This window comes from Apiospora phragmitis (genome assembly GCF_038363925.1).
Source record: "Apiospora phragmitis strain CBS 135458 chromosome Unknown utg000011l:1.0-3236445.0:1.0-3240683.0, whole genome shotgun sequence".
Taxonomy (NCBI): domain Eukaryota; kingdom Fungi; phylum Ascomycota; class Sordariomycetes; order Amphisphaeriales; family Apiosporaceae; genus Apiospora; species Apiospora phragmitis.
Genome location: NW_027117411.1, coordinates 2,028,797 through 2,053,925, shown reverse-complemented (window position 1 = coordinate 2,053,925; position 25,129 = coordinate 2,028,797). Strand labels below are relative to the sequence as shown.

General features: G+C 53.0%; 9 protein-coding genes across 9 annotated transcripts; 6 read left to right on the top strand and 3 right to left on the bottom strand.

The window, feature by feature from the left end:
• Positions 1-8: 8 nt before the first annotated feature.
• Positions 9-1,845, bottom strand: PG994_013396 (uncharacterized protein; the record flags this gene model as incomplete). Its single annotated transcript, XM_066864805.1, has 4 exons — positions 9-425; positions 603-1,267; positions 1,387-1,599; positions 1,677-1,845. Coding segments are annotated over 4 exons (1,464 nt in total), but the record flags the coding sequence as incomplete, so codon positions are not given.
• Positions 1,846-2,791: 946 nt separating this feature from the next.
• On the bottom strand, positions 2,792-4,484 carry PG994_013395 (uncharacterized protein; the record flags this gene model as incomplete). The annotated part of the gene is made up of 3 exons (XM_066864804.1): positions 2,792-3,085; positions 3,118-3,599; positions 3,656-4,484. The coding sequence occupies 3 exons, from the start codon at positions 4,482-4,484 to the stop codon at positions 2,792-2,794; spliced, it is 1,605 nt and encodes a 534-aa protein (XP_066709765.1).
• Positions 4,485-7,039: 2,555 nt separating this feature from the next.
• PG994_013394 (uncharacterized protein) lies at positions 7,040-7,958 on the top strand (the record flags this gene model as incomplete). The annotated part of the gene is made up of 3 exons (XM_066864803.1): positions 7,040-7,148; positions 7,228-7,719; positions 7,795-7,958. The coding sequence occupies 3 exons, from the start codon at positions 7,040-7,042 to the stop codon at positions 7,956-7,958; spliced, it is 765 nt and encodes a 254-aa protein (XP_066709764.1).
• A 2,565-nt stretch (positions 7,959-10,523) lies between these two features.
• Positions 10,524-11,307, top strand: PG994_013393 (uncharacterized protein; the record flags this gene model as incomplete). Its single annotated transcript, XM_066864802.1, has 3 exons — positions 10,524-10,548; positions 10,694-10,933; positions 11,063-11,307. The coding sequence occupies 3 exons, from the start codon at positions 10,524-10,526 to the stop codon at positions 11,305-11,307; spliced, it is 510 nt and encodes a 169-aa protein (XP_066709763.1).
• Positions 11,308-12,225: 918 nt separating this feature from the next.
• On the bottom strand, positions 12,226-14,890 carry PG994_013392 (Pre-mRNA-splicing factor syf1; the record flags this gene model as incomplete). The annotated part of the gene is made up of 4 exons (XM_066864801.1): positions 12,226-12,761; positions 12,817-14,515; positions 14,591-14,761; positions 14,825-14,890. 4 exons carry the CDS (start codon positions 14,888-14,890, stop codon positions 12,226-12,228), a joined length of 2,472 nt encoding a protein of 823 aa, XP_066709762.1.
• A 1,066-nt stretch (positions 14,891-15,956) lies between these two features.
• On the top strand, positions 15,957-17,101 carry PG994_013391 (vacuolar ATP synthase subunit D; the record flags this gene model as incomplete). Its single annotated transcript, XM_066864800.1, has 5 exons — positions 15,957-15,971; positions 16,032-16,144; positions 16,215-16,225; positions 16,290-16,664; positions 16,899-17,101. 5 exons carry the CDS (start codon positions 15,957-15,959, stop codon positions 17,099-17,101), a joined length of 717 nt encoding a protein of 238 aa, XP_066709761.1.
• Positions 17,102-17,633: 532 nt separating this feature from the next.
• Positions 17,634-18,163, top strand: PG994_013390 (uncharacterized protein; the record flags this gene model as incomplete). Its single annotated transcript, XM_066864799.1, has 2 exons — positions 17,634-17,818; positions 17,881-18,163. 2 exons carry the CDS (start codon positions 17,634-17,636, stop codon positions 18,161-18,163), a joined length of 468 nt encoding a protein of 155 aa, XP_066709760.1.
• Positions 18,164-19,937: 1,774 nt separating this feature from the next.
• Positions 19,938-21,010, top strand: PG994_013389 (trypsin-like serine protease; the record flags this gene model as incomplete). The annotated part of the gene is made up of 3 exons (XM_066864798.1): positions 19,938-20,065; positions 20,134-20,464; positions 20,603-21,010. 3 exons carry the CDS (start codon positions 19,938-19,940, stop codon positions 21,008-21,010), a joined length of 867 nt encoding a protein of 288 aa, XP_066709759.1.
• A 2,282-nt stretch (positions 21,011-23,292) lies between these two features.
• Positions 23,293-24,722, top strand: PG994_013388 (uncharacterized protein; the record flags this gene model as incomplete). The annotated part of the gene is made up of 2 exons (XM_066864797.1): positions 23,293-23,631; positions 23,808-24,722. The coding sequence occupies 2 exons, from the start codon at positions 23,293-23,295 to the stop codon at positions 24,720-24,722; spliced, it is 1,254 nt and encodes a 417-aa protein (XP_066709758.1).
• Between the last annotated feature and the right edge of the window lie 407 nt (positions 24,723-25,129).

The window sequence follows — 25,129 nt, the reverse complement described above, 5'->3', positions numbered from 1 at the left end:
CATATACTCTATTTCAATGGGGCTATATCATCATGATGTGGGTTCGTGAACAATGGCGCGAGCAGGGGCTCCTTCTTGATGAGGGGTGACACGAGGTCGTCGAGCAAGATGTTGTTCGCTTGCTGGTCTTCTTGTGAGTTGTTGTTGCGGATGATCGAGGACAGCATAGCGGCTGCTTTCGTCACCTGCGCTTCGAGCTCCTTCTTAGTCGGCGCCTTATCGTCTGAGGTTGGCCATGTGTCTTCGTCAGCGATATTGAGCCAGCAGACGGTGAGAATTCGGATGATTTCGTTTTGGTAGCCAGGTATACGGGGCCAACAACAGCGGAGAACGGCCTGGAGGAGATGGATGGCGGCCAGTAGGGACTGGGGGTGCTTCGTGCCAAAGGGGTTGGCCATGACTTCGGATATCATCGGGAAAATGTCCTGTACGTATTTACGAAGCTTTCTGTTAGCATGCGTGTGTCTTTAGGTATCCTTATGGCAGTTATCGTAGGTTGGCGTTCTGCATGAGGTAAAAGTGTCTGGAAGGAGGAAAAGAAGGGAGGAAAAGAAGGGAGGAAAAAGAAGGGAGGAAAAGAAGGATAGGAAGCAGGATCATACCTTCAGATATTTCACGCTCAATATACCCATCCCATTCACAGCATGACTCAACTGCTCGCAGAACACACATGTAAGATGTATATGATCCTTCGCGTGGAAGTAGCCCGTCAAGATACCTTCGCGGATGATCCGATCAAGCAGCTTCCTCTGCGAAGTAGTTAGTACCGTAATTGTCGCTTCACTGCCCTTGTGCGCAGCAGCAGCATCAGAATCCGCTGCCGCCGCCTTCCTCAGGCCAGCAAGCTGGAACAGAGCCGGGTAGGCCGCGTCCAGAATGCGTCGAGACTCGTCCTCGGGCGTGATGTTGGGAAGGAAGTGCACGGCCGGGAACACGGCGTCCTCGAAGACGGAGGCGAGCCCGACCTGGTCCATGAGGCCCGGCGGGCAGCCCGACCAGAAGGCGCCGAAATTGCCCAGGGCCCGGACCTTGAGCGCCGTCTCGGACTCGTCCAGGAGCGTGAGGAGGACGGGCGTGAATAGGTGCCAGGTCTTTGCCAGCAGCGGCACTTCCGTGGTATCGCCGGGGGTGGCGGACGATGCCTGCGCTTGCTTAGTAGTAGTAGTACTAGTAGCGGCATTGGTCACGGCCCATTCGAAGATTGTGACGGCGTAGACATGGGTATACTTCCACGACTTGGCGGTTCGGTCTTCTAAACTGTGGAAGCCTGTTCCTCGACGAAGGCAGCTTTACGGCCGGAGGCGGTGACAGTGGGCGGGCGGGATTTGGAAAAGAGCGGCCGCAGGTGCTGTGTCAGGAGCGTTTCGGTGATGAACTCGCCCTTACTGAGGCTCCCGGAGAACTGAGACTGCAAGATGTTACTAGCCATAGCTGCCGAGGCCTTGCTCGTCCATTCATCACGCGGGTCGGTGTATGCTACCACGGAGAGCAGATTTGGGGGGTTCAGAGTGAAAGTGTGGCGATTGGTGAGAGAGTGGAGGATATTCAGTCCGAGTTCTCCCTTGAATGAAAATTGACCTGGAGCCGCTGAATCTAGATCTGAGATGCGGAAGGTCAACAACATGCTATCCAACATTGGGAGTCCTCAAAAGAGAAAAAGGCGGATACATATATACCATCGTCACTGTCGTCATCTTTTGATGCCGGTAAAACCGGGAGTATGATGCGGCCGACATAATCGCTGATTTCTGATAGCGACGCAGCTGTGTCCTCGGTCTCCTCTTGAGGGTCATCCTGGGTGCTGTCGAGACAGGCTTGTATGACACGGAGACACTTGACAGTATCCTGTGACGGATGTTAGAAAGCTATACATCCTTCGTTGATCTCCTGAAGTAGCAAAGACATTTCATTGATTCTTTCTCTCACTGACCGATATGGAGGACAATTTGTCTAAACCTGCCGCAATTTCTCGCAGTTTCATGCCCGAAGGTACGTCTAGACCAGTTCAAGTCAGCATAACTCCTGAAAGGGGGGCCAGGAGGTTCTCACTCACATTCTACAAGCCCTGGGCAGATGCTGGATGGTGGTGACCCAGTCGCATCGCAGAGCTTAACGGCCTCCAAAATCGGGTCCATCGTATTTCGGGATTCAACCCAAATCAAGCAACACAAACGCCAGACAGAGGCTTCTTTACGAACGCTCGCTGCAATTAGGGCTGCAGAAGAAAAAGGGTTTCAACGGCTGAAACAGACGGCAGATATAGACGATCGATTCGCTTGTTGCTACGTGTGTTCCAATTTACTTCATGAAGTGTGCTGTGAGAATGTGGAGGAGCCCAGTCGATGTCGAGGTACGGAAGGTACGATATTTCCATGTGGGGCTACATGAACAACAACCAACATGACCGCCGTTAACAAAACCTTCTTATTTCACAATCTTCAGTAACAGCAATGTTCTTGTGATATTAAAAATTCTAGAGTCTTCCAATATTTAGTTGCCTGTTAATAATATTATAAGATTATTAAGCCAATTAGCTGCATGGAATTCATTCGGCCCGAAGAGACTCTGATATGTATCGCAGTTTCAACTGGCCTTCCTCGTATCGATTTGAGAACATCAGTTGTGAGATTTGATTGCGGGCAGCCCAAATGAAGTGCATTTCTGGTCAATCATAGTCTATGGGTATCGAGTAAGCGCTTTTCCGCCCTACCACCAAGACCGTCTAAACTTCAGTGTGTATCCTAAGCAAATCTACGCAACTATGGGTGCTTGCATGCCTAAATCAGGGACACTACACTATCGGGATCCCGAGCTGAACCGCCTTGCTTCGCACCTCCGCGACAGCGCCTGCCGGGTCTGTCGCCTTGGGGTTTCGTAATTGCCACGCCACACAGACATCGAGAGCCTCTGCCATCCATCTGCCCGGTTTCACCGATAGAGCCTTCGCCAGCTGCGTCCCGTCGATGATGCGCTTGAGTAGTGGCGCCTCCATCACGTCAAGCTCCTGTAGGTGGTCCAAGAACAGCTGCCACCCTTGCAAGAACCTTTCCTCCTTGCCTGTGTCTCTCGTCTCCGCGCTGAGAACCTGCGAGGCTTCCACCAAGATGCCGAGAGTACCTGCAGTCTCCACTGGCCACCGCGAGCCTCCCATTGTCGGATGGCCATACCAAATCGGTCCCGTTCGTGGATATAGGAATCATTTGCGCAGACGGCCTTTTTCAAGGCCATGATGTAAGGTCGGTGCTTCTCAGCGGCCGTGATCACTTCGCATACCTTGTTCGGTGCCTTGATTCCCTCCCTCGCTGCTAGCGTGGCGTAAGGAGGAGTCTTCTTGCTAGTGGGAGCTGTCTGGCTGAAAGGGGCCCAAGGCACCACAGCCGCCAGTACCCAACTAAAGTAGGCCGCCTCCTTCGTGTGGACGAGCACATCATAGATGGAACCTGGTGTTCGGGCTTCTCTCAGTCGATCAAGACACTCGTATACGGTTCGCCAGTTGGATATGTCAGGTTGCGGTGCATCGCTTTTGCTCGGGTCAGTAAAGACGGTATGGTAGAGCCCAAGGGTATTGATGCGTTCCAGCGCGTCTTTAGGGTATTCGCCTGCCGAATTAAGTTAGAATCGAAGTCTAAAATATGATGGAGACTGTTGTTGTTACCTTTCAGCATTTTCTCTACTTCTACCCCTACCCTCTCGCGGCTGATTTTGAGACGCAGAGCCTGCATAACCCTGCTCTCGCCCATCACCTTCTCGGCTTCAGGATCGATGGTAAATTGCAGCCGGCTTGCAAATCTTATCAGACGTAACACTCGAAGGGGATCATCCATGAAAGTCTGAAAGGGCTCGAGCGGAGTCTTGATCAGTTTGTTTCCCATGTCTGCCAGACCACCAGTGAAATCCTCGACTTTGCCCGTGTTGAGGTTGTAGAAGAGAGCGTTCACTGTCGCGTCTCGGCGGAGTGCATCTTCTTCGGCAGTGCCGAACTCCACCTGAGGATTACGGCTGTCGTCGCTATAAGTCTCCTTACGCAAATTAACGAAATCGACATCGAAATCGAAGAGCTTGATGGTAGTAGTCTCAAGATGCTTGGATTTCTCTGGATTCGCCGCAATCTTGTGCAGGTTGCCGATGTCCGTGGGCGTCACGCCGTGCTTTTCCACCATTTCGGGGATCTTGCACAGAGCGACGATTTCAGCACTGAAATGAGCACCGGTCATTACATTGATGGCAGTATCGATGTCGTGAGACTGGATGCCCAGGAGCTTGTCGCGAACCCAGCCTCCCGCCCATCGCAGGACAACGGGGTCTCTTCCCTCCTGCGTCTCATCCACATGACGCGCTACTTCGAGAAGAAGAGACTTCAGCCTCTCTTCTTGAGGCGTCAACTGAATGGTGGTGGTTGCCGTCGGTTCTGCCATTTTCCGTATTTGAGGCGAACGGCTCGCGAAGTGTTCCTTTTCTGAAGCGTTTGACTTTCGCTTGGACATGAGGGCATGCGAGAAGGGACGAGAGATAAAGTAGGCGTAGCGTGGTCCAGAAACGGACAGAAAGAGCGTGTGTGTGAAATGATATCGCAACAAGGCCGGCCTCATGGGCGTTTTTCTCAGATGACTCAGATCATCGGAGTCATGCAGATTGCGGTTGAGATGAGATCCAGAACATCAAGACCTCACGCTTCCACAAACAAAACAGTAATTATTGGACTGGCAACGTATCAAAGTAAGGTAAAACCGCGATTCATCTGCACAGCTCTGGTTCTATGGTTGGGTTGATGCGCCTTGCATTGCAAGATCAAGCAATCACAGGCACAGGAAACAGCTGGTGCAAGCTGGTCGGCCACGAAGTGAAGTCGTTGCCAACTGCCAGCAAACAAGGCTGGTTCCGCCCGAGGGAGAAAAAAACTGCCCCGCCCCCACCAGCTTGAAGTCGCACCTTCTACCTGCAAAATACCTAAGCTTGTCGTCACTATTCGAGGTCAACTGCGATGGTGTCGCTGGCTGGGCCTTTGAAAGCTCATCACACCGAAGCATCCGTCCACCAAGCATCAATAGCCACCATCTCGAATGATGATGGTCTGTTTGCGAAGCAAGCACGATGCTTGCTTCGCATGTATCGCGCATATTTCAGAGACTTTTTCTTCCACTGCAACAGGATCCTGCACCAGGATGACAAATGCCCACGCTTTATCCGACCGTCCCTGCTCTGTTCCTACATCTTGAGTTGCTTGAATGTTTGGGTAGGCCCTAGAAGCCAACCGCATCTGTTCTTTCTTTTCGCTTAGAGCTGGATTTCACGGCACAATCGAATGTTGGGCATGCCGGGTCCACCCAACGGGCTGTGCGTGTTTCAATGGCTTACATACCTGATTTGGCTCTTCAAGTTTGTCAAACAACATGAAAGCTGCCAGAGTCAATTGGAGTTGCTCGTCCTGTTGTACCATGTCGGTTTCATGCTTATCCCATCGGCTACCCCTGTTAGAAGGGACGGAACACGAGAAACATGTTCGAAAATCCTATCGCCTAGTGTCGCCTCGTGTTGCATTCCGCAGAAGAAACAAAGTTAACTATTACTTGTCACACATTAGGCAAGTGTCGTTCAGGCTCTGGTGGCGCTCACTATGTGGTTTCTCAACTCTCACGAACACCCAAGCTTCGGAAGACTGTCGGCAATCATGGCTATGAAACCTGCCAAGACAACTACCCAGGTGAAAGTCCAGATCTCCCGCCTGCGCATCCTCAGTCCTTTATTGGCTCTCTGGGGATATTAGCTTAGGAATAAACTCAATGACCGTGCAACCTGTCGTCGGTTCAGGTGGCAGTCCGTGGTCTGCGGCGTCGCCTAAGCGAAGAAGGGCCTCTTCTAGGGGTGTTCGGTTTCATACCCCACAAGCCCCGTTTGGTTCTGTTGGACCAATCGCAACTAGTAGCGGCAGGAAACATCGTCAAACCTTAACCAATACCATTTAAGCTTAAGCTCTTTTTACTTCTGCAGCCCCGGTGCCTGAAGGTGATCACACAAAACCGTGCTGATATCCATCCTGCGGCGTCCACGCTCGGATCAGGTTATCGACGGTGACACTCTCTTCCGCGACTTCCTTCCCTGCAGGAAACTCCTGCCTGTGCTTGTATGCTACGGAGCTGTGGCGTATCCACTCACTGGACTTCGACTCGGCTCGTCGAGAGCGACAACCAGCCTCCCCCCTCTCTGGCGGGCGATTGTTGGAAAGCTTGGGTACCTAGTGTACAGTACACTGTCTCAAATGCGATTGGCTAAGCAGCAGCTGTCAAGCAGTACGTTGGCTAGTACCTAAGAGGTGACATTCGATATCATGGCTGAGCCTCACGGCATGTCCCCCGCAATCAATGCTAGGTCCGGCTGTTCGGCCGGTCATATGGCACTTCCATTATCTTCATTGGTGTGTTCTGGCCATCTAGCCCGCTACGATACCAGGGGTGGTCCTCTCATTCAATGTACGGGTGATGCTCGGACATGCACCATCCCATGAGCGGGCTGGCGGGCTGGCTAGGTAACCGCTGCTGGGGTGACCGCCTCTCCGGATCATTCTCACCGTCGTCCGATGTCGTTAACCTCTATGCATGACCAGAGAAGCTATGTTTCCATTCCGCCTCCTGGCCTTCTTTCTGGGTGCAGGGTGGAAGCTAGAGTGTTAGGGATGGCCGGAGGCCTGTTTGTCGTAGCCATTCTGGGGAACGTGTAAGTCTCCTTGCATGTTGTAGAGCCAACGAGGACCGTGAGCGGCCTCAAAGAACGGAGGTTACATGCCCGGGACAGTATCATCGCGCGGGAGGCTTCATCTGGTCCAGGGGCGTATAAGAAGGGCGTCTGGCCCGGTTGTAGAGATGCCTTTTCCCCTTCCATCATCATCAGCATCATCAGCTTCTTTAATCTATCCAGCTTCTTTTCGCTTCTTCCCCTCCACCTTCTCTCTTGCACTTCTTCTCCTGCCGGTCAGGTTCTTTCTGCTTGCGACTTCATCCTCCTTCCATTCACTATCATTCCCAGCCAAAAAAGAATAATCAACATGTCTTCCTTCAAGTCAATTGTTGCCCTCGGGCTCATGACCACTGCCCAGCTCGTGGCTGGTCACGGTGCCATCATCAAGGCTGTCGGCAACGCCGGTGGCTCTGGCAGTAAGTAGCAACACACTCACACACACATTGATGTTTCTTGCATCTCATACTTGACGGCAAATACTCACACTGTATCTAGTGGCCCTCGGTGTCCAGACCGACACCCCCCGCGACGGCACCCGCCGCAACCCCTTCCAGCAGGACTCGACCCGCTTCAAGGGTGACAGCAAGGCGACCGTGGGCGAGACCGTGGGCGGGGGCGACAACGACCTTGAGGCCGGCACCAAGGCCATCATGGCCGAGACGGGCACGATGCTTCCCCAAGTTACCGCTGGTGGCGAGGTCGACATGACGCTGCACCAGGTCAACGCCGACGGCGGCGGCCCCTACACCTGCATGATCAACATGGACGGCACCGCCGCCAAGTGGACCGACATCCAGGTCACCCAGTCGCCCCCCGGCGAGAACTCGCGCAACCGCGACGGCGCCAAGACCGACTTCCCCCTCAAGGCGGCTATCCCCGCTGATGCCTCTTGCACTGGTACTGTGGCCGGTCAGAACAACGTCTGCCTCGTCCGCTGCCAGAACGCGGCTCGCGCCGGTCCCTTCGGCGGTGTCGTTCCCGTTCAGAGTAAGTCATTAAAACCCCCATCACTCCCATTTGGGGCGATCGAATCATGGTTGCTAACGACAGTACCTCACACAGTGGCTGGTGCTTCCACTCCCGCAGCCGCTCGCCGGGCTCTCGCCAAGGTCATCAAGCGCGACATCGATGAGCTCAAGCACATGCAGAAGCGCGCCAAGACCTTCACGCCCGAGGACCTCGCCGGTCTGGACGACGAGGAGGAGGACGAGGAAGAGGAGGACTAAGTTCTTCCAGACCGCAAGCAAGCAGCAATGGCGGGAAGACGAAGACGATACCCTTCAAACATTCTGAAAATGTTGATGATGATAGTGCAACGCGGGATCATCTGGATTGCTGGCAGATGATTCGTACTTTATATATACGCTTTTATTTCATACCTTTGTAGATATCCAACGGTTCTTCCGACCTTTCAGTGGGATGGCCTCGATGGCGTACCGGGCTCTTGGGTCAAGAACATAATACAATCCTTTTATTTATTACTTTGAAGTCTTTTTGCAACCTGACAGCTTCTCCCAATTGATTGCGGTTATCCAAAGTCTAGTTGCAACTTGCATCGCTATCCCTGTCCCTGTTGCGTCTTGCTGAACAGAACAGGGATTTGAGTGAACCATTTTGGAGATCTAGACCAAACATTGCGGGGAAGTGGGGTGGATTTCCATCATGTTGCTCTATCACGAGATCAGCCCGCCAGCTCTAGGTTAGGCGTATTCACTAAAGCCCACCTTCACGTTAAATCTAACGACAACTACGGAGGCGCAGTCAATGATAGATATTCAGCTGGCTTGGGATAGCTTTGCAGCGTAGGCAATGACCATTGAATGATGTTCTTTATCAGTAGTCGTGACGATGATGGTATCACTGAGGAAGATGAGCTCTGGACTTTGGATGTTACTGTATCCATCTTCCTCCTCCGGCCCCCTGTCGATTTGTTTCGCCGCTTAATATGCGGGTGCATAGCCGCTGGCCAACCATTCACCCACACCACTGCCTCGTAGTAACCATGGTACAAGGTATCAGCCGAACCAGGCGCGTCAAGATTCATCTAAGACGAGCTAATCTGTTATGGGCTGCGGAGTAGCAAGCGAATGACGTCAAAGGAGTTACGTAAAGCGCATCATCACGCAGAACCGAGGGAAAATAAAGAGCATATAGACTTGATCCCGAATAGAGATAAGATAGAGATGGGTGAGGTGATCAGCATTCCGACCGACCGACCGGCCCTTCTGGTCCGGCCTTCCTCTCAGGTGTGGTAAAAAGCCGCATTCCAGCTCAGCCACCGACGCTGTTCTCATCAGGTGTTCGGGCTACCCTCTTGGCATGACTCCTCGTGGATAGCTTCAGGGCGTACGCTCTACAAGGGCAGAGATTAGAGGAAGTTGCCCCCGTTCGGTAGTCCTATTGGGAAGTATGAAGCTGTAAGGTAGCGTTCAGATCTGCATGGGCATGGGTAGGTTACTCACCTTGCCCAGACGAACCGTGTCATAGCTTCGTCCAGGACTACCGTGGTATTAGTTCAATGGCGGGGGAAAGGCGGGGCATAGCAACGTGGGAACGACATGCTAACCTTACGCATACGCAACCACCAACGCTCGGTTTTCTGGCAAAGCCATCTTGCCATCATGGTAATTAGTGGTAATAGAATGCGAACGGTGGTGATATTCCATGCCGCGACAGCTACGCAAGGAAACCACACCCGCCATCAAACTCTGAATCATCAAACGAATTGCTCCGGTAGGTCAGTCACATCATCATCATCCTTTGATGAACATTTGAGGGGCGGCGGGAGGATCAATTGACTGCCCCTCACGGGTTATCAGACTGTCTCGGAGTCTCTCCATCTGCATGGCGGGTAGAGAGGGGCTCTGCCGGCAGCTAGGTAACGTAAGAGATGGGTAGCTACTGCAAGTTCCAATGCAACCTCTCCTCCGTTTTGCTATTGGACAATACCACGACAATCATCGCTTGATTAGGTAGCCCACACTCGTAACTAGTTGGCTGTGAGTATATTTCCAGCTGTAGCTGCTTCCCTACTACGTAGAAGCCTTAGCCAGCTTTGCTCATCGGGCAGTCGTCATGATCACAAGTCCTAGTCATTCATCAGCCCTAGCGGCCTGGCAGATACCGGGCACTCGTTTGACCAATCCCATCCACTTTGTGAACCTTCACCACTGGCCGGCTTCCGTTTCTGTTTAGTTGTACGAGTGAATTTGGGGACGCAGAGGCAGAGAGACCAACCATAAAAGAGAGGAGATACTACTGCTAGGGGGGAAGGGGCGAATTGGCGATCATGTGGTGTGTGTCTTGGTATCACTAATAGAAACAACCATGAACCCACGCCGGCGCGTTTTGCCTGCTACTTTGGTCCACTGCACCTGGAACGACGGACTTCCTCATTCGTCAAGTGATGTTCGCTGGAAGGGGATAGTGGTACGTGAGAGGCATATTTGCCAGCATACAAGCGAGGCTTGGCCTGTACGTAGCTGCCGTAGATCAGACACCCCTTGAGCTGCTGTCCGACGTCACTCAGCAAGTCCAAGAGATCGCCTAGGTTAGATCCAACTTAATATCATAGCATGCGTCCCTCCTCCACGCTCTTTATCTACCCTTTACCCCAGATTCTTCCTTTGTCTTTACTCCTACCGCCACATCATTAGTTTCACTCGACTTGACCTATATATTTCTCAACAAGATTGAAAGACTCTCTTCCTTCTTCTCCTGGAATACGCAACACATATTAATACTATCGTCGAAGAGAAAGATCGACGAAATTACAACTCGCACCATTCACAATGGCCACCATGGAAGCTCAGAACGGTAAGTAGTGACGTCATCCGTGCTCAAGCAACACCTACCCTCGTGCTTGAGATACCATACACAATCTCCTCCCCCTAGGGAAGATACCGATACCCAAGTACGCAAGTAAACATCCTCATCATACTAACTTACAATCATTCCTCAGGCTCCTTCCACCCAGTGGAAGGCGGACATACCAACCCCCACGCCGCCCTGGACCACGAACATGAACAGGAGCAGCAGCACCACGAAGGTGGCGTCCAATTCGCTGACAGCTTCGGCAACGGCAACGCGGAGCATCATCCTGTAACAGCCCACCCGGAGGCGGTACATCACGACGACGACGCGATGATGCAACGCCGCGAGCGCAAGGGCTCCAAGGACTACTCGCATACCGACGAATGGGGTAAGCTGTCTCTTCTTCACCTTCTTGTGCTTTGTGCCATCAAACCTTTGCCACCCACAGCAGTTATGATGCTTCTTGGGCTTAATTGAGAGAAAGAGCAAAGCTAACACGGAGTGACCAACCAAACAGACGCCTCCAAGACCGTCCCCTCCCGCTTCCAGCAGCGTAAGGGCTCCATCTTCGCCACCCCGTCGTCGCGCGACGGCCACGTGGAGCGGAACCTCGAGAAGGACGCCGAGTTCCATAAGAAGCACTCGAAGCGCTTCAGCTTCTCCAAGGTCAAGGACAAGGCCACGGACATGGTCGGCGCCAGCGGCGAGGGCAGCGAGTCCCGACGGAGGCGCAGTAGTGCGGGGCACTCGAGCTCGGGGTAGAGCCAAGCTAGCTCGACCACGACGTACGCACACCGGCGGCCAACCTTCGATGTGGGGAGGTTTGAACGGCGGAACGAACGGACAGCATATACATACGGCTAAAGGGAATGGGAACGGAAATGGGGACTATTAGCGATCTCAAATTATTCTTCTTCTTCTGACTTTCCGCGAGCCTTCTCCCGAATGTAGTGGTGGCTGTGGCGGAAAGATCCGCCTGTATTATCATTGTAGTGTTTTTATTACTCTCCCCCACACGATACCTAGTTTGAGATTCGGAGATAGTCTTAATTAGAAGGCACACCTTCACCCCAAATCGGTCAAGAATAACATGTGCTACATCCAGGACTTGTATGTATGTGCTGCGTGTATGCAAAATTCGTATTATTCTTCTGTGTTAAGAAAATTGTTATACATACATACAAATAGTTGGATACATCGCTCTCCTTATGACACAGAGAAATCGACCATTATAACAAGTAACCACCGGGCCCAACACCGTAGCCGCCAAATCCTGTAAATCGGGAAAGTCAAGCAGACGAGGCCGCATTTGCGATGGTAGGCGTGAATATGAATTGCGATAGCCGTACGAGCGACAGAGAGAAAAGCCTAATAAGTGCCGAAGCCATCCTGGTTTCGCGATCCTGTGTTGGTGTTGCATATAGACATCGAAAACAAAAAAAAGGAACTTAGAAAGTCCAAGTAGGAGTCGCAAAGGAAAAAGTTGATGGCGCCTTGCCTGTCTTGTAACCTCTTTTCCGCCGCCCTTTCTTTCTCTCCCTATCCTATCGCTGCTGCAATGCATTCCATAACCGCGGATTTGGCAAACTAAACTACATACACAATTTATGAAACGAAACGGGCCGACTAAACTCCTAATATCGTACGTAATCTAAGTAGAGCAAAGAGGGAGAGAAATCTTCAGTCCACATCATCATCATCCATGCCATCAATATCAATAGCATCAGGATTGACGGGTGCCGCTGGTGGTGCCCCCCCATTTTCAGCCGGCGCCAGGGATCCTTGGATGCCCGTGTTGGACGCCACGAAGCCGACGGGGGCGCGGGCTTGGCGCTCCAGCTGCTCCATCACGTCGGCCGTCTCGTCGTCCACGTCCTCGCCGTCTCCGTTGGTCATGGCGCCGCCGCCGGCCTGTTGCTGGCGCGCGAGGGCCTGCGAGGCGATGAAGTTGACGTCGGTGTTGTACTGCGCCTGGACGGAGCGCTTGATGCGCAGCATCTCGCGGTACGTGTCCTCGTTGCCGTGCTGCACCTCGAATTGCTCCCACTTGGTCCAGAAGGCCGGGTTCGTGCGCGGGTCGCAGAACTGGGAGGCGTGGCCGTAAATGGCGCGGGCCCGGTCGATCTCGCCCAGCCGCTTCTCCATGTCGGCAAATTTGAGACACATGTCGCGGGCCTCCTCGTCCGGCAGGGCGGCGATGGCGCGCTCGTAGATGCCTCGCGTCGAGGGTAGGCCGAAATGGAGGCGGATTTGGTGATGTAAAAGTTGAACATGTCGGCCCGGTCTCATCCGATACAGCCTGGGTGGCGCGGTCGTAGATGCGCATGGCGTGGCGGGCAAGTCCGCGCTCCTCCTCGAGGTTACCATACATGAGATAAAGTACCTTTGCGAACTTGGGCGGAACGTCCTCCACTGCCTGTTCAAACAGATCGCGCAGGCGCTCTATGCCGATCTTACGATCAACGGCTTTGGTGAGGTAGAGGTTCCAAAGTTCGAAGGCCACCGGGTAACTGAACAGATCCAGACCACGCTCGAAGATCTTGAAAGACTCTTCGTAGTATTGATGCTCCTCCAGCAGGTTGGCGTAGTTGACGACGGTTTGTGGTGTCGCAATCCGGAGTTCGAAAATGCGCTCGTAGACCTTCTTAGTTTCCTCAAGGCCACCAACACTTTCCACCAGGTCGACGTAGAAACTCCAGAGTTTCCAGCTCTTATGCACCCTTTGTTGAGGTGACAAGGTCTCGTCAAAGTAGTCTACCGTCGACCGCTTCGGGGCCTGAACAGCCTTAGCCATGATCCGCACGGCCTCGTCGAAGTTCTCGTTGCGCAGTTCCATCTCCGCCCACTCGATCCACATTTCTGCCAATTCAGCAACCGATTTGAAAGGAACTTTGACAGCCTTTTCCATGATGATCCGTGCATTTCTGATATCGCCCCTTTTTTCGTAAAATTTGGCATAGTTTGCCCATAACTGGTGGAAAGGCCCAACAGCCTTCTTGGGTTGAATAGCCGCGATGGCATCGGTATAGGTCTGTACCACTTCGTTCTGGTTGTCACCCCATAAGGCGACTCGTTTTTCCCACTCTGGTACCACATTCGGATTCTGTCGTAAGAGGACGTCGTTCAGCAGGAAAGGACGGCGATCCATGAGCTGCTCAAAGCGCATCATGCGGATATCCAGGTCGAAGTCGGCATCGTCGTCTTGCGTGCCCTCTTCCGCTCGTTTCGACGCCATTTCCATCAGAGCGCCGATGACGGACTCCTCAAACTCGGCATATGTATCGAAGATCAGGGTGAAGTCGCGCACGGTCATGACAGTCGTGATGCCCTCTTCAAACACATCCCTTGCTCTTTCAAAGCTTCCCCTCCTCACCCAATATGTCGCCAAGCCGCACCACAGCTTTCCCCTTTGGTCGGCAAATCTGTCAATACCACTCTTAATGATGCGCTCAACGTCGATACCCGTTTCGTAGCCAGTCTCGACATTATTGGCGTGTTCGACAAGCAGATCCACCATCTCGCTCCACAGTTCGTAGTGACCCCTCCCCTGCTTGCTGTTGAAGCGGGGGTTGTTTAGTATGCTGATGTACTGCTTGACAGCCTCGGTGTAAAGCCCGACTTGGATCAACAGCTCGATAAAGTCTTCAGCATCCTCAGGGTGGACCTGCATGTAGCGGCGCCATATCTTCACACCTGTATCTCCTGCAGCTGAGTTCGCAAACGGCCTGTACAGTGCCCATATCCTATTGTGTTGCGTGATGGGCAGTGCCCGAAGCGCTCGATCGAACGTGTGTCGCGTGAGCGTTACGAGTGGTTGTTGCAGCAGAAACTTGAGGTACATTTCCCATATGCGAGGCATCTTGTTGAGGAGAATCAGGGCTCGTTCGAACAGCGCATTGACTTTGCGGAACTCGTCAGCAAAGATGGCGGCATTTAGTTTGACCACGTGCTTTGTTCGGAATCGAAGATACTAGGTTAGGTGTTAATAGCCTTTCACGACCAAGAGTGGGAATAGGGTACACAATGCGCAGGGGGGTAAACGAACCAGCTTCCAGAGTTTGTAAGATCGCGGGAGCTGAATACAGGCGCGTTCCATGACGAAGGCTTGCTCATGGACGGTGCCCTGCTGTAGCTTGAACTCGATGTACGCCAGCCATGGTTTAGTACTGCCGAGATCTCGGAGGATGTCTTGTTCGTAGACGGCATCTTCGTCGGTCTGTGAGGGTATGTCAGCTCCAGTCCAACGCGATCCGAGACGGAGGTGTGGCTTGAGACGTACAACGAGGTGGAGGTCTGGCTGCCGAGCAAGGACAGTCGAACCGTTGGGAACCCCCATGGGCGCCATGCTAGGCGGATGTCTGTCTACCTAGCTGGGTCGTCGTGCCGGCATGCAGGGGTCGCGGATTTGCGTGTAGTGGTGTATGGAAAAAAGAAAGAAGCTCGATCAGAACATGTTGAGTATTCGATGTTTTTGCGGGCGCCGGGTATAGTCTGGCGATGATCGTGCGGTTGCGCTTGTTTCGATTCAAGCTTCTTCTCTCCCAACCTGCAAATCTTTCTTGTCCTAGTTGCCAGGCGTGGCGTCGTCGGCGGACTGCTGCAATGGATGGAGTCGGGATTGGGCAGCCGTCTGTGATCTGTCGTTTCCCCCTCCTCCCGTTCAAGTCGCGAACTGATTCCGTTTGGAGTAAGTAAGCAACTTGGTGGAATGCAGCGCAAGCAGTGGACATTGGGGATGAGACGGGACGAACTGTTCACTGCTGCTGTTATTTTTTTACTTCGCAGAATGCTGGAACGTCTGGGAACCCGGGTCGGCAAAAAGGCACTCCACCCGCTGTCTAACGTCCCCACTATTAGGCGCTCACACGAGGAAACAACCCTGCTTCCTCAGTGTGTTCAGTGAGGATCCATTGGGAGCTTTGGAGCACTTCTTGATCATCAGGCTGTCCAGTAGTTGGCTAGTGCGGGACGGGCTGGACCTTAGGGCTTGACCTTCTGTAACCGCCGATGGAGCCCAGCCACCAAGGCCAAGCAGCAGCAGTACGCAGTCGTAACCGTACAGTGTGGCCTTAGGTAATGGCGGTCATGCAAGCTCCAAGCTGTTGCATCACCGCACAGGCATCCCAGCAACAAGCACAAGCACCTGCACCTGCGACACATGAGTTGAAGGAGACCCGAGAAGCTCAATTGCCGTTAGATCGTTAGTGAATTGCGCGACTTCGAAGCCATCACACACCACAAGCAACATCTCGGTGCAGTCAACAATCCCACGCCCTCAACTAACTACCTATTTCTATTTCTTTCCCTCGAAGGTTTGATCTTCTCCGAGTCAGCCAATACCTTGTATTGTCGAGGCCGTTGGCCAAACCCTCCCTCGCCCTCCATATCCATCATCAGAAAGCTAGTCCACCATGTCTGGAGCTGGGGTATGTACCTATATGTTGCACTCGACTCAAGCCAGTCAGTCGCATTAATGATTCCCTTAGGACCGCGAGGCTGTCTTCCCGACGAGACAGTCGTTGGGTCTGATGAAGTCGAAGCTCAAGGGAGCTGAGACCGGCCACAGTTTGCTGAAGCGAAAGAGTGAAGCCCTTACCAAGTAAGTCTAGCCCTATTCACATGGCCATGCAATAATCTTGGTCCCTCAGCTAACTTTTTGTTGTGCAAAGACGCTTCCGAGGTAATACCAATGCGACCCGAACCTAAGTAGCTCCCTGCATGCTCGATAATAACCTTTACCGCAGAGATCACACGCCGAATCGACGAGGCCAAGCGCAAGATGGGCCGTGTTATGCAGGTCGCTGCTTTCTCGCTGGCTGAGGTTTCATATGCGGTCGGAGGCGATATCGGCTACCAGATTCAAGAGTCGGCTCGTCAAGCCCGGTTCCGCCTGCGAACCAAGCAGGAAAACGTCTCGGGTGTCCTCCTGCCTGCTTTCGAGAGCTACCAAACCGAGGGAAACAACGACTTCGGTCTCACCGGTCTGGGCAAAGGTGGCCAGCAAGTTCAGAGATGCCGGGAGACATATGCGCGGGCTGTGGAAACCCTGGTGGAGCTGGCCAGTCTGCAAACGGCCTTCGTCATCCTGGACGAGGTCATCAAGGTGGTGAACCGGAGAGGTAAGCAGGCTATAACACCTTGCACACTCAGTTTGCCCGGATAAAATGCTAACTTTGCTATAGTAAACGCCATGTATGGTTATCGTCCCTTTCACAGTTGTGATTATGTATACTAACTTGGCCCCCCAGCGAGCATGTCATTATTCCCCGGACGAAAACACCATCAAGTGTAAGGATTATTTTGAAGCGCCGCAAAACCTCCCTTCTGATCTTCATTTGCTGACATTGTGCAAGATATCAACTCTGAGCTTGACGAACTCGACAGAGAGGAATTCTACCGATTAAAGAAGGTTGCCAACAAGAAGCAACGCGACACTGCCGCTGCGGACGCCGAGTTGAAGAAGAAGATGCAAGCCGAGGATAAGAACTCACGATCAGGAGGTGGTGCTGCTGCGGACATCCTAGCGGAGAATGAGGACGACGACGTCATCTTCTAAGGCGGTCGGTTGGTTGGCTTTCCCCGAAGAAGTTGCTTCTGTACCTAGGGGGCCGGAGGATTTGCATTGGCGAGTCGGGCCGGGGCACAGTTCAGTGTCGTGCCGTGTTCAATTGTGTGTGAAAGGTATGCTTTAAGGCGTCTAATAAAATTGATATCCATGCCACGTGCTCTTTCCGACCACGCATCAGATGGAACTTGTTGCTGCTTCGATATGCGAGCGGCTAAATTAAGGCTGTTATCGGTGCGAGCCTCTCATTGCCGAGCCGGTCATACTCACTGCTTTATGGTCCCTTTTAGCCGGCCGATCGGATCCTTCTATGTGGGAAAGCAACGACACTCGATCGAGTCAGACCTCAGCTGGTCCTACTTGCATATATGTACGCGTCGCTCTGGCCAGCGGTGTTCATGTCACCAGCACTGCCAACATAGCATGTAGTCTATTCTGCGAATTGTTTGTGTTGAATGCACATGCGGCATCGCTATCAGCCATTATTGGCGCTTTCGAACCACTCGTGAGAAACTCCGGAATCATGAACAAATCCGACGAAACCTGCCATTTCAGGATCGAGGCAAAGCAGTATGTCGCTCAGCGCCCAGAACCAGGAGCATATGGAGTAAGGCTCAGCAGTGGCCATCTCACGCTCGATCGGTCACACCGGGCCTGCATTCCTTCCTCCCGGCAAGGCCAATGCGTTGACCACCAGAGCACCCTGACGTAAGTGTGGTTCACGTCTCTTCCTCCCCTACGTTTCTGTGGTACATTATCGATGTGTCAAGGCCCGTCGGCCCATCTAAACTCTCTGGTGGCAGGATCGAGCGTGACCGTCCCCGGCGAATGCCTCCTAGCGTGGTTGGCTGGGGTTTCCAGGCAGAGGGCGGCTACTGTGCCGTGTCAGCGGTGATTCCCATCTCGATGGTATGGATACGAACTAGGCATCAGTCGTCGCCCGGCCAGAGCAAGAACAGTTCCCAATACATTGACTGTGGCGCTGTTCTGGAGAATGAGAAGGGAACAAATGCGCGCAAGGGTCATGGCACCGATGCTGCCAGACTTCAATAGTCTGAGAAGCCCACGACCCTTATAGCAACTGACTGCATGCATGGTCAGCAGATGACATGCCAGGGCTGAAGTGAGAGTTGCGATAGACCCCATCCATCGAGAAGCCTCGCCCTGCCACTCGGGCCCAGAACCTGCCTGGTACCATGAGTTGCGAGGAACTGGCCCCCGAGCCTAGCACACCCAAGCAGCTCTATATCATGATTTCTCTCCCCTTGGGCATCCGGCAGCCAATCACAGCAACCAAGTCGCGTCCACTTTTCCCAGAGCTGTGGCGCCTAGCTTTCTGTTGGCACTCAGCACATACGCGCCCGACCAATGGCGTATTCCTGATCCGAGCGGTTGGCTCCTTCTGTAAGCAGGGTTATCGTCCCGTTCCATCTTAACTCTTCCCCCAAGATGGGCCTCGGGCTCGTCCCCGAACGAGCAAGGGTTTCGCGAAAACGTTCCTTGGACAAGGCAGATTCGTTCAAGAAACATACGTCGCGGTTGTTCGGGACCGGCCGCACGTCATGACTCCTTACTTCCCTCCCGAGGTTGAGGTTCTATGGCAGCAATTGGCCAACCCCCTGTTCAGTCAGTACTGCCGTTTCGTATTGGCCACGTGCCGCTCTCCGACGTCCTCGAGGGTGTAGGTTGGCTTACTGTTCGTCTGATGTTAGCAGCAAACCCCTGCGTGCCAGCCCCGGGAATCCCTCGTGACTGCAGTGTTCCTTCGACTGGTTGAATGATGATGGCATACGTGACCAGTCTAATTGGTTCCTGACCACTTCTGAGCCCCTGGCGCAGAAAAAGGTGGGTGTGAGAGTGGGTGTGGGCAAGGCAGCAGAGGTGGGAGGAGGGATCATCAGCTCAGCCACACCGCCGAGAGTTGCTTTTTTAAACCGTCAATGAGAAAGATACGACATGCAGTCCGACGTGAAAACCGGCATCGCATGCCACACACCATAACCTACTTTTAACCCCGGCAGTGACTCAGCTAAGGCGTAGTAGCAGTCTGGTACCTGTCAACCGTGAAATTCTCCAAGTTCGTCAGCGCTCGTGCTATACCCTTTTGGAGATCGCCTTCCCGAAACGTGATCCCTGCCGACATCCTGCTTCTCGGCTGCCACGGCCATGGAGCGGACGATCCAATAGCAGCTGCGCCTCCACACCACCAACCGTCGGTACTTTTTTGAGTTGGTGATATTTCTCTCTCTCGCCATCAGAATCAAAACAAGAATAAGCTGCTTGTTTGCCTGCTTGCTTGACTTGCTTACTTGCCTGTTTGTGTACCTGGGCCCATCCCGATTGGCGGGAACCTCTTTTCGTCTGACCCTCTTCCTCGTAAAAGCCCGTCAGCGCTTCCACCACTCCTGCCAGTCCACTATTGCCCCCGAACCTTGCTCCCACCGTCATCTCGAGTCACTCGAAGTCATGAGCTTCCCGCTGCGCCATTGGCGAGGTGATAGAGGCCCCCAAATAAAATCAATAGACTCGTGCAACAGTTTGCCTGTAATGGGATGGGATAGGAGGGAGTATTGGTTCGATAATGGACTTGGCTCTAGGCAAGGCACACCACCACCCGGTAGTCATCAGGGGCCGGTCAGTCATGAGTTCTTCGGGACAAACATGTGTAACTAAGCTGATTCTGGGTGGTGCGGAATCTTATTCCATATAAAAGCCCCTGAGACGGGGAGAGTGCTCGTGATGATTAGTAGAATAAGTCTCATCAGTGGACACAGATCAGCAGCCGTTCCTTCCTGCTTACTAGTACTCTTCACACACATACATCATGATGTCGTTCTTCCACCGTACACTTGCTCTCTTCCTCGCCGTGACTTCAACGGTCACGGCTCTCCCCACCAGTAACGCGGCACAGAACGATGTACCCAACCAAGGAGTTGGTCATGCCGCGCCTCCACCGTTCAACCCATCCGCTCCCAAGCCCAGACTCCTCCAAGTCTCCCATGAAGAGCTTGCCGCGGCTATAGCCAACGTGACCTCGGGCCGTCCCTCTCCCAAAAGGAGAGACGGGCATCTTCCTCTCCCGTGTCTAGGCGCTCTGTCATCGGCGCCGACAACCGCGTCTACTGGCCCAGCACGGACTACCCCTATTCCGCCATGGGACGGTTGTACCGTTCGGACGGCATCGTCTGCACGGGAACCCTGATCGGCCCGCGTCATGTTACTACGGCCAAGCACTGCCTCCCGACGGACACGTCGGTCAGCATCGAGTTCCAACCCGCTTACGATGGGGCAGACCGGTTTACCAGCGCTTACGTCACTGATGTGTTGTCCGTTGATGCTGGTGGCTCTGACCAGGTAAGCAAATAGCCACTCACTCACTCACTCACTCACAGAACGTTCTTCGTTTTTTTTTAATCCTATACACTACATCCATCGGAGAGAAGATCACATAAGCAGACAATCAAGCCTCCGTTGACTAACTCGGTGCTACAGTGCAACTACAAAGACGACTGGGCTGTCGTGATCCTCGAAGCCCGCCTGGGCGATGCCCGGGGGTACATGAGCTACGACGTGATGGACCCGTCCAAGGCGGACCAGGCCATCTTCTACAGCTACGGCTACCCGTCGGACAAGTCCAGCGACGTGAGCAAGCCGTACCGGCAGGAGGACATCACGGTAGCCGGGCAAAACTCCTTCCAGTGCGACCAGTACGGGCCGCTCAACACCAACGCGGACGCCAACGGGGGCCAGTCCGGCAGCCCGCTCTGGCTGCCGCCCGACGCCAACGGCGCGCGCGTCATGTGCGGCGTCATGTCCTCAAGCTCGGCTACCGTTACGTTCTTTGCGGGCGGCGAGGTCTGGGCGGGGGCGATTCAGTATATGCTGTCGTCCTATCCCTAGGACAATAGCCATCCTCGGCTATTACGTGATTGGCTGCGTTGGGAAGCATTGATACTTTCCCCACTCATGTGGACTGTTCGGAGTTGTGACCTGAAGGTCTGGTTTCTTGTTAGTCTATCACTTGGAAATTCAGGATAGGATACCTGGAAGTGATGTTAGTTCCTGCACACAGATCTTTGGGAGTAACCATACCTTTGGTTCTATTCTGGGATAATAATTGTATCGGTTTACCTGCCTGTATGCTTTCCACTTTCGCGCAATTTCTTGCCTTAAATATTTATTTCGTGAAGGACGAGTTCGTACTACTCTTGATACGACCCTATTAAAGCCATTAAAGAATCTCGACGATGAAACAGATATAAAAAGGGCCACTGTCGCACAAAGAAATAGGGAGCGGGGCGATGTTCAGTGACGCCAAACAACCCCAAGCTTGTGGTTTACATTTTTAACTACAGGAATCAACCGTCTTCGGATCACATATCAAGCAAGCCGGGAGAACCGGGACGAGAGTGGCATTCGAGTTGGTGTCATCGTAGGTGCGGATATGACAGATCATATACTGGCAAGCACTGACAAGGTAATTTTGGGGAGGGATTATCATAGACAGGGGCTCGAAAGAACCGTGATTGCAAACGCAAAATCTGACAGCAGTGAAAGAATGTGAGTTGGCTCATGTTGTCATGACGTCCAACCATATGATCTTCGGACTTCGGCAAAGGAGGTGAGGAATGCGAAGTTAGAAGAAGTCAAAAATCTGATTGCTTCACGCTGTCCATGCTCCAGGCAATGACTAAGGTCCGATGATTTACCCGAAGCAGCATCCCGAGATACAGATAAGATAGCTGTTTCCCCTTTGGAATGCCTTTCCTACATGGTGTGATACTTCCACAGAAATAAGTACCTGTGGTCTTCTGCCCTCTAAGATAAGTAAATACTTTAGCTCCTGTCCTCCTTGCCGTCTACATGTCAATGATTTAATACCCAAAACATAACCTCAAGTGAGCGTACCTCAGGCCTAGGTCATGCTTTTCATTTATCCACGACCGAGTATTGGAAAACGCCCACCTGGCCAGTGGGTGTACCAGACCGAACTTAGAGACATACGTTCTCTCAACTACCATCAAATTCTGTACATGAGTCTGTTTCCATGCCCATCCAACTTAGAATTGGAATAACGACTGTGCACCATGATTGTCTTCAGAATGTCTTAAGTCTACCCTTGTTACTTCTATTAAGTTTAGTGACACTAAGGGGGGAGGATCAGTTACTCAGTCACTACCTACGTTTTCCTTTTGCTGGCCAGCTTCATATTTACAGACTCAAGCTGAAGTTTCGACCAGCTACGCATTCATTCCCTAGTATTAGATTAATAAACTACTCTTGCGCAAGACAATCTAGCTATGGGCAGATTAGACCTGGCCAGTAATGGTATCACCACACGCTCTTAAGTGAATAATTAATAATCTACAGTTTACATGTATGGCATGGTACAAGCTAGATCTATCGCATGACCCCATCAGCCTAAGAAGAAGCGATCTTGGGGATATAATAGGGGCAGGTAGTGCACAACCCTTACTCAACAAAAATGGGTTGCCTTCGCTTGGAAGACCCTTTGGGCAAACGATATTTAAGTGTATGACTCGTATTGATTGAGTAGTTGGTACATCTCATCTAGTGCAACCCCCTGAACTCTGAGCTACGCTTACTGGCAGGTTGTGTATGCGAATAACGGTGTGGGAAAATTGCGGTATAAACCATCAAAAAGAGGGAACTGGTACATACGACCATATCCTGCTGAATACTAGGGATCCCGTCCGCTCTCCCATATATAAGCAGCAGAGAGCCGAATTAGTACTAGGGTCGGTGACGACCTGGGAATCCTCGGTGTTGTATGTTTTGCATCTTTTGCCATGTTGAGCGAACGGACTCTCTCCTGTTGGAAATTGTAAAAAAATAGGTATTTATGAGATTTCCATGTTTTTTAATTTCATCGATCGCAGTAGACACTTACTCGGATGTGTTGGTCCAGCATTTCTCCGGGCACAGTGGTAAGATCGTCTGTGTGGGGCAGTGGGGGGGCTGTCACCCGCTATCCCCTTAATCCCGTCAAGGTTCCCGTTCACCACCTCATCCCTTCGCACGGTATTCCGCGCAACACTTCTCTCCGGGTTCGCCGATCTCATCGCCGGGAGCAGCAACAAGGGTTTCAAGGCGTCACACGTTATTCATCATATATACGATAAGATATTCTTTGGCGCTACCTTAGATCGCCAACGTATTGGATGCGCAAAATCGAATGCACCAGCCACCCACTATCGTATCATGTCTTCCGCCACAGTCTTCGACTCGGTCCTCTTCCGGAACATCTTCGGAACCAAGAAGTCCGCGAGTGTTTCTCGGAACGATCTTACGTCGCCTACATGATCGAGGCGGAATGCGCCTTGTCCAGAGCCGAGGAGGCCGAGGGTGCGATTCCCGGTGGCGTCGCAGACGTGATATGCCAGCACAGCAATGTGGCCAAGATTGACTGGAAGCTGCTGGGGTCTCGGACAGAGATTGTAGGATATCCAGTCTTCCCCTTAGTGGAGCAGATGGCATCGTGGTGTCCCGAGAACAAAGTAGTAGGAAACCCCCCTTCAGAGGTGGTCAATCAAGTGGCACGCCCCATATGGTGAAAGGCTTGAAGGCAGCAATCCCGACTTCTGGTCAGGGGGCTAATCTATGAATGGGTACAGCGGGCTATATTCACTGGGGAGCAACTACCCAAGACATTATGGACATTGCGTCTGTGCTGCAGATGAGGAACGGCCTTGGCATCGTCGAGCGCCTGATCAAGCGCATAGTGCAGACGCTGCGGACCATGGCCGCCAAGTACCGAGACACGCCTATGGCCGGCCGCACGCACCTCCAGCATGCACTGCCCGTCACATTCGGCTACAAATGCGGTGTCTGGCTGGCCGGAATGCAACGCCATGTCGAGCGTCTGGAGCAGATCAAGGAGCGCTGCCTGTTGGTGCAGTTCGGCGGCGCCGCAGGGACTCTGGCCTCGTTAGGCGACGATGGCTTACGTGTAAGAAAGAGGCTGGCCTCCATACTCGGTCTTCGGGATCCTGTCATCACATGGCATGTCGCGCGGGATACCGTCGCCGAGATCGTCAACTTCCTCGCGCTCGTAGGGGGCAGTCTTGGCAAAATCGCTCTTGACCTCATGATTATGTGCTCTAATGAGCTGAACGAAGTAGCCGAGCCATACGTTCCGCACCGAGGCGCCTCTTCCACCATGCCGCAGAAGCGCAACCCGATCTCGAGCGAAGTGATCCTGGCCCAGTCCAAGATCCTGCGCGCCCAGGCGGGCCTGCTGCTCGACGCCATGATCACCGACTTCGAGCGCGCATCGGGGCCGTGGCACCTCGAGTGGGCCGCGGTGCCCACGGCCTTCATCTCGGCCGTCGGGTCCCTGCACCAGGCCGACTTCGCGCTCGCGGGCCTGCAGGTCAACGAGGGCGCCATGCTGGCGAACCTGCAAGGGACGCGGGGCCTCATCGTCGCCGAGGCCGTCATGATGGCGCTCGCGGCGCATACGGGCCGCCAGGAGGCGCACGAGGTCGTGTACCGGGCGTGCGCGGCGGCGTTCGAGGACAGGGGGTCGCTGCTAGAGGCGCTGCAGGAGGTCGAGGTCGTGGTGAAGCACATTGAGCCTGAAGGAGCTTGAGCGGCTCTGCGACCCGACGCAGTATATGGGGACTTGTCAGCTCATGGTGGACGAGCTCTTGGCACAATAGCAATCAACAATAGGGGGCGAAAGGGGATGATATGGTGGTGGTGGGTGTGAAGTTGCGCAGAGAGTTCGGTTCATGTAGAAACAACATTTTAGATACTTCTGGGTGTATGAATGACTGCATGATTCCATTGCCTTGCATCACTCGAGCATATATCCTTGGTCACTGCGCGGGCGCTTACCAAGAGGTATTTCAAAGTTGTTGACTCAGAGCCATCGATCCCCTAGAGACAAGGCAATATCAGATGATCGATTGATGAAAAGTTCTAACGTGGGTAACCGCCATGAGTAACCGACGTACATAATTTTATGTTTTGAGCACTGTCACCTTTGAGCCTTGA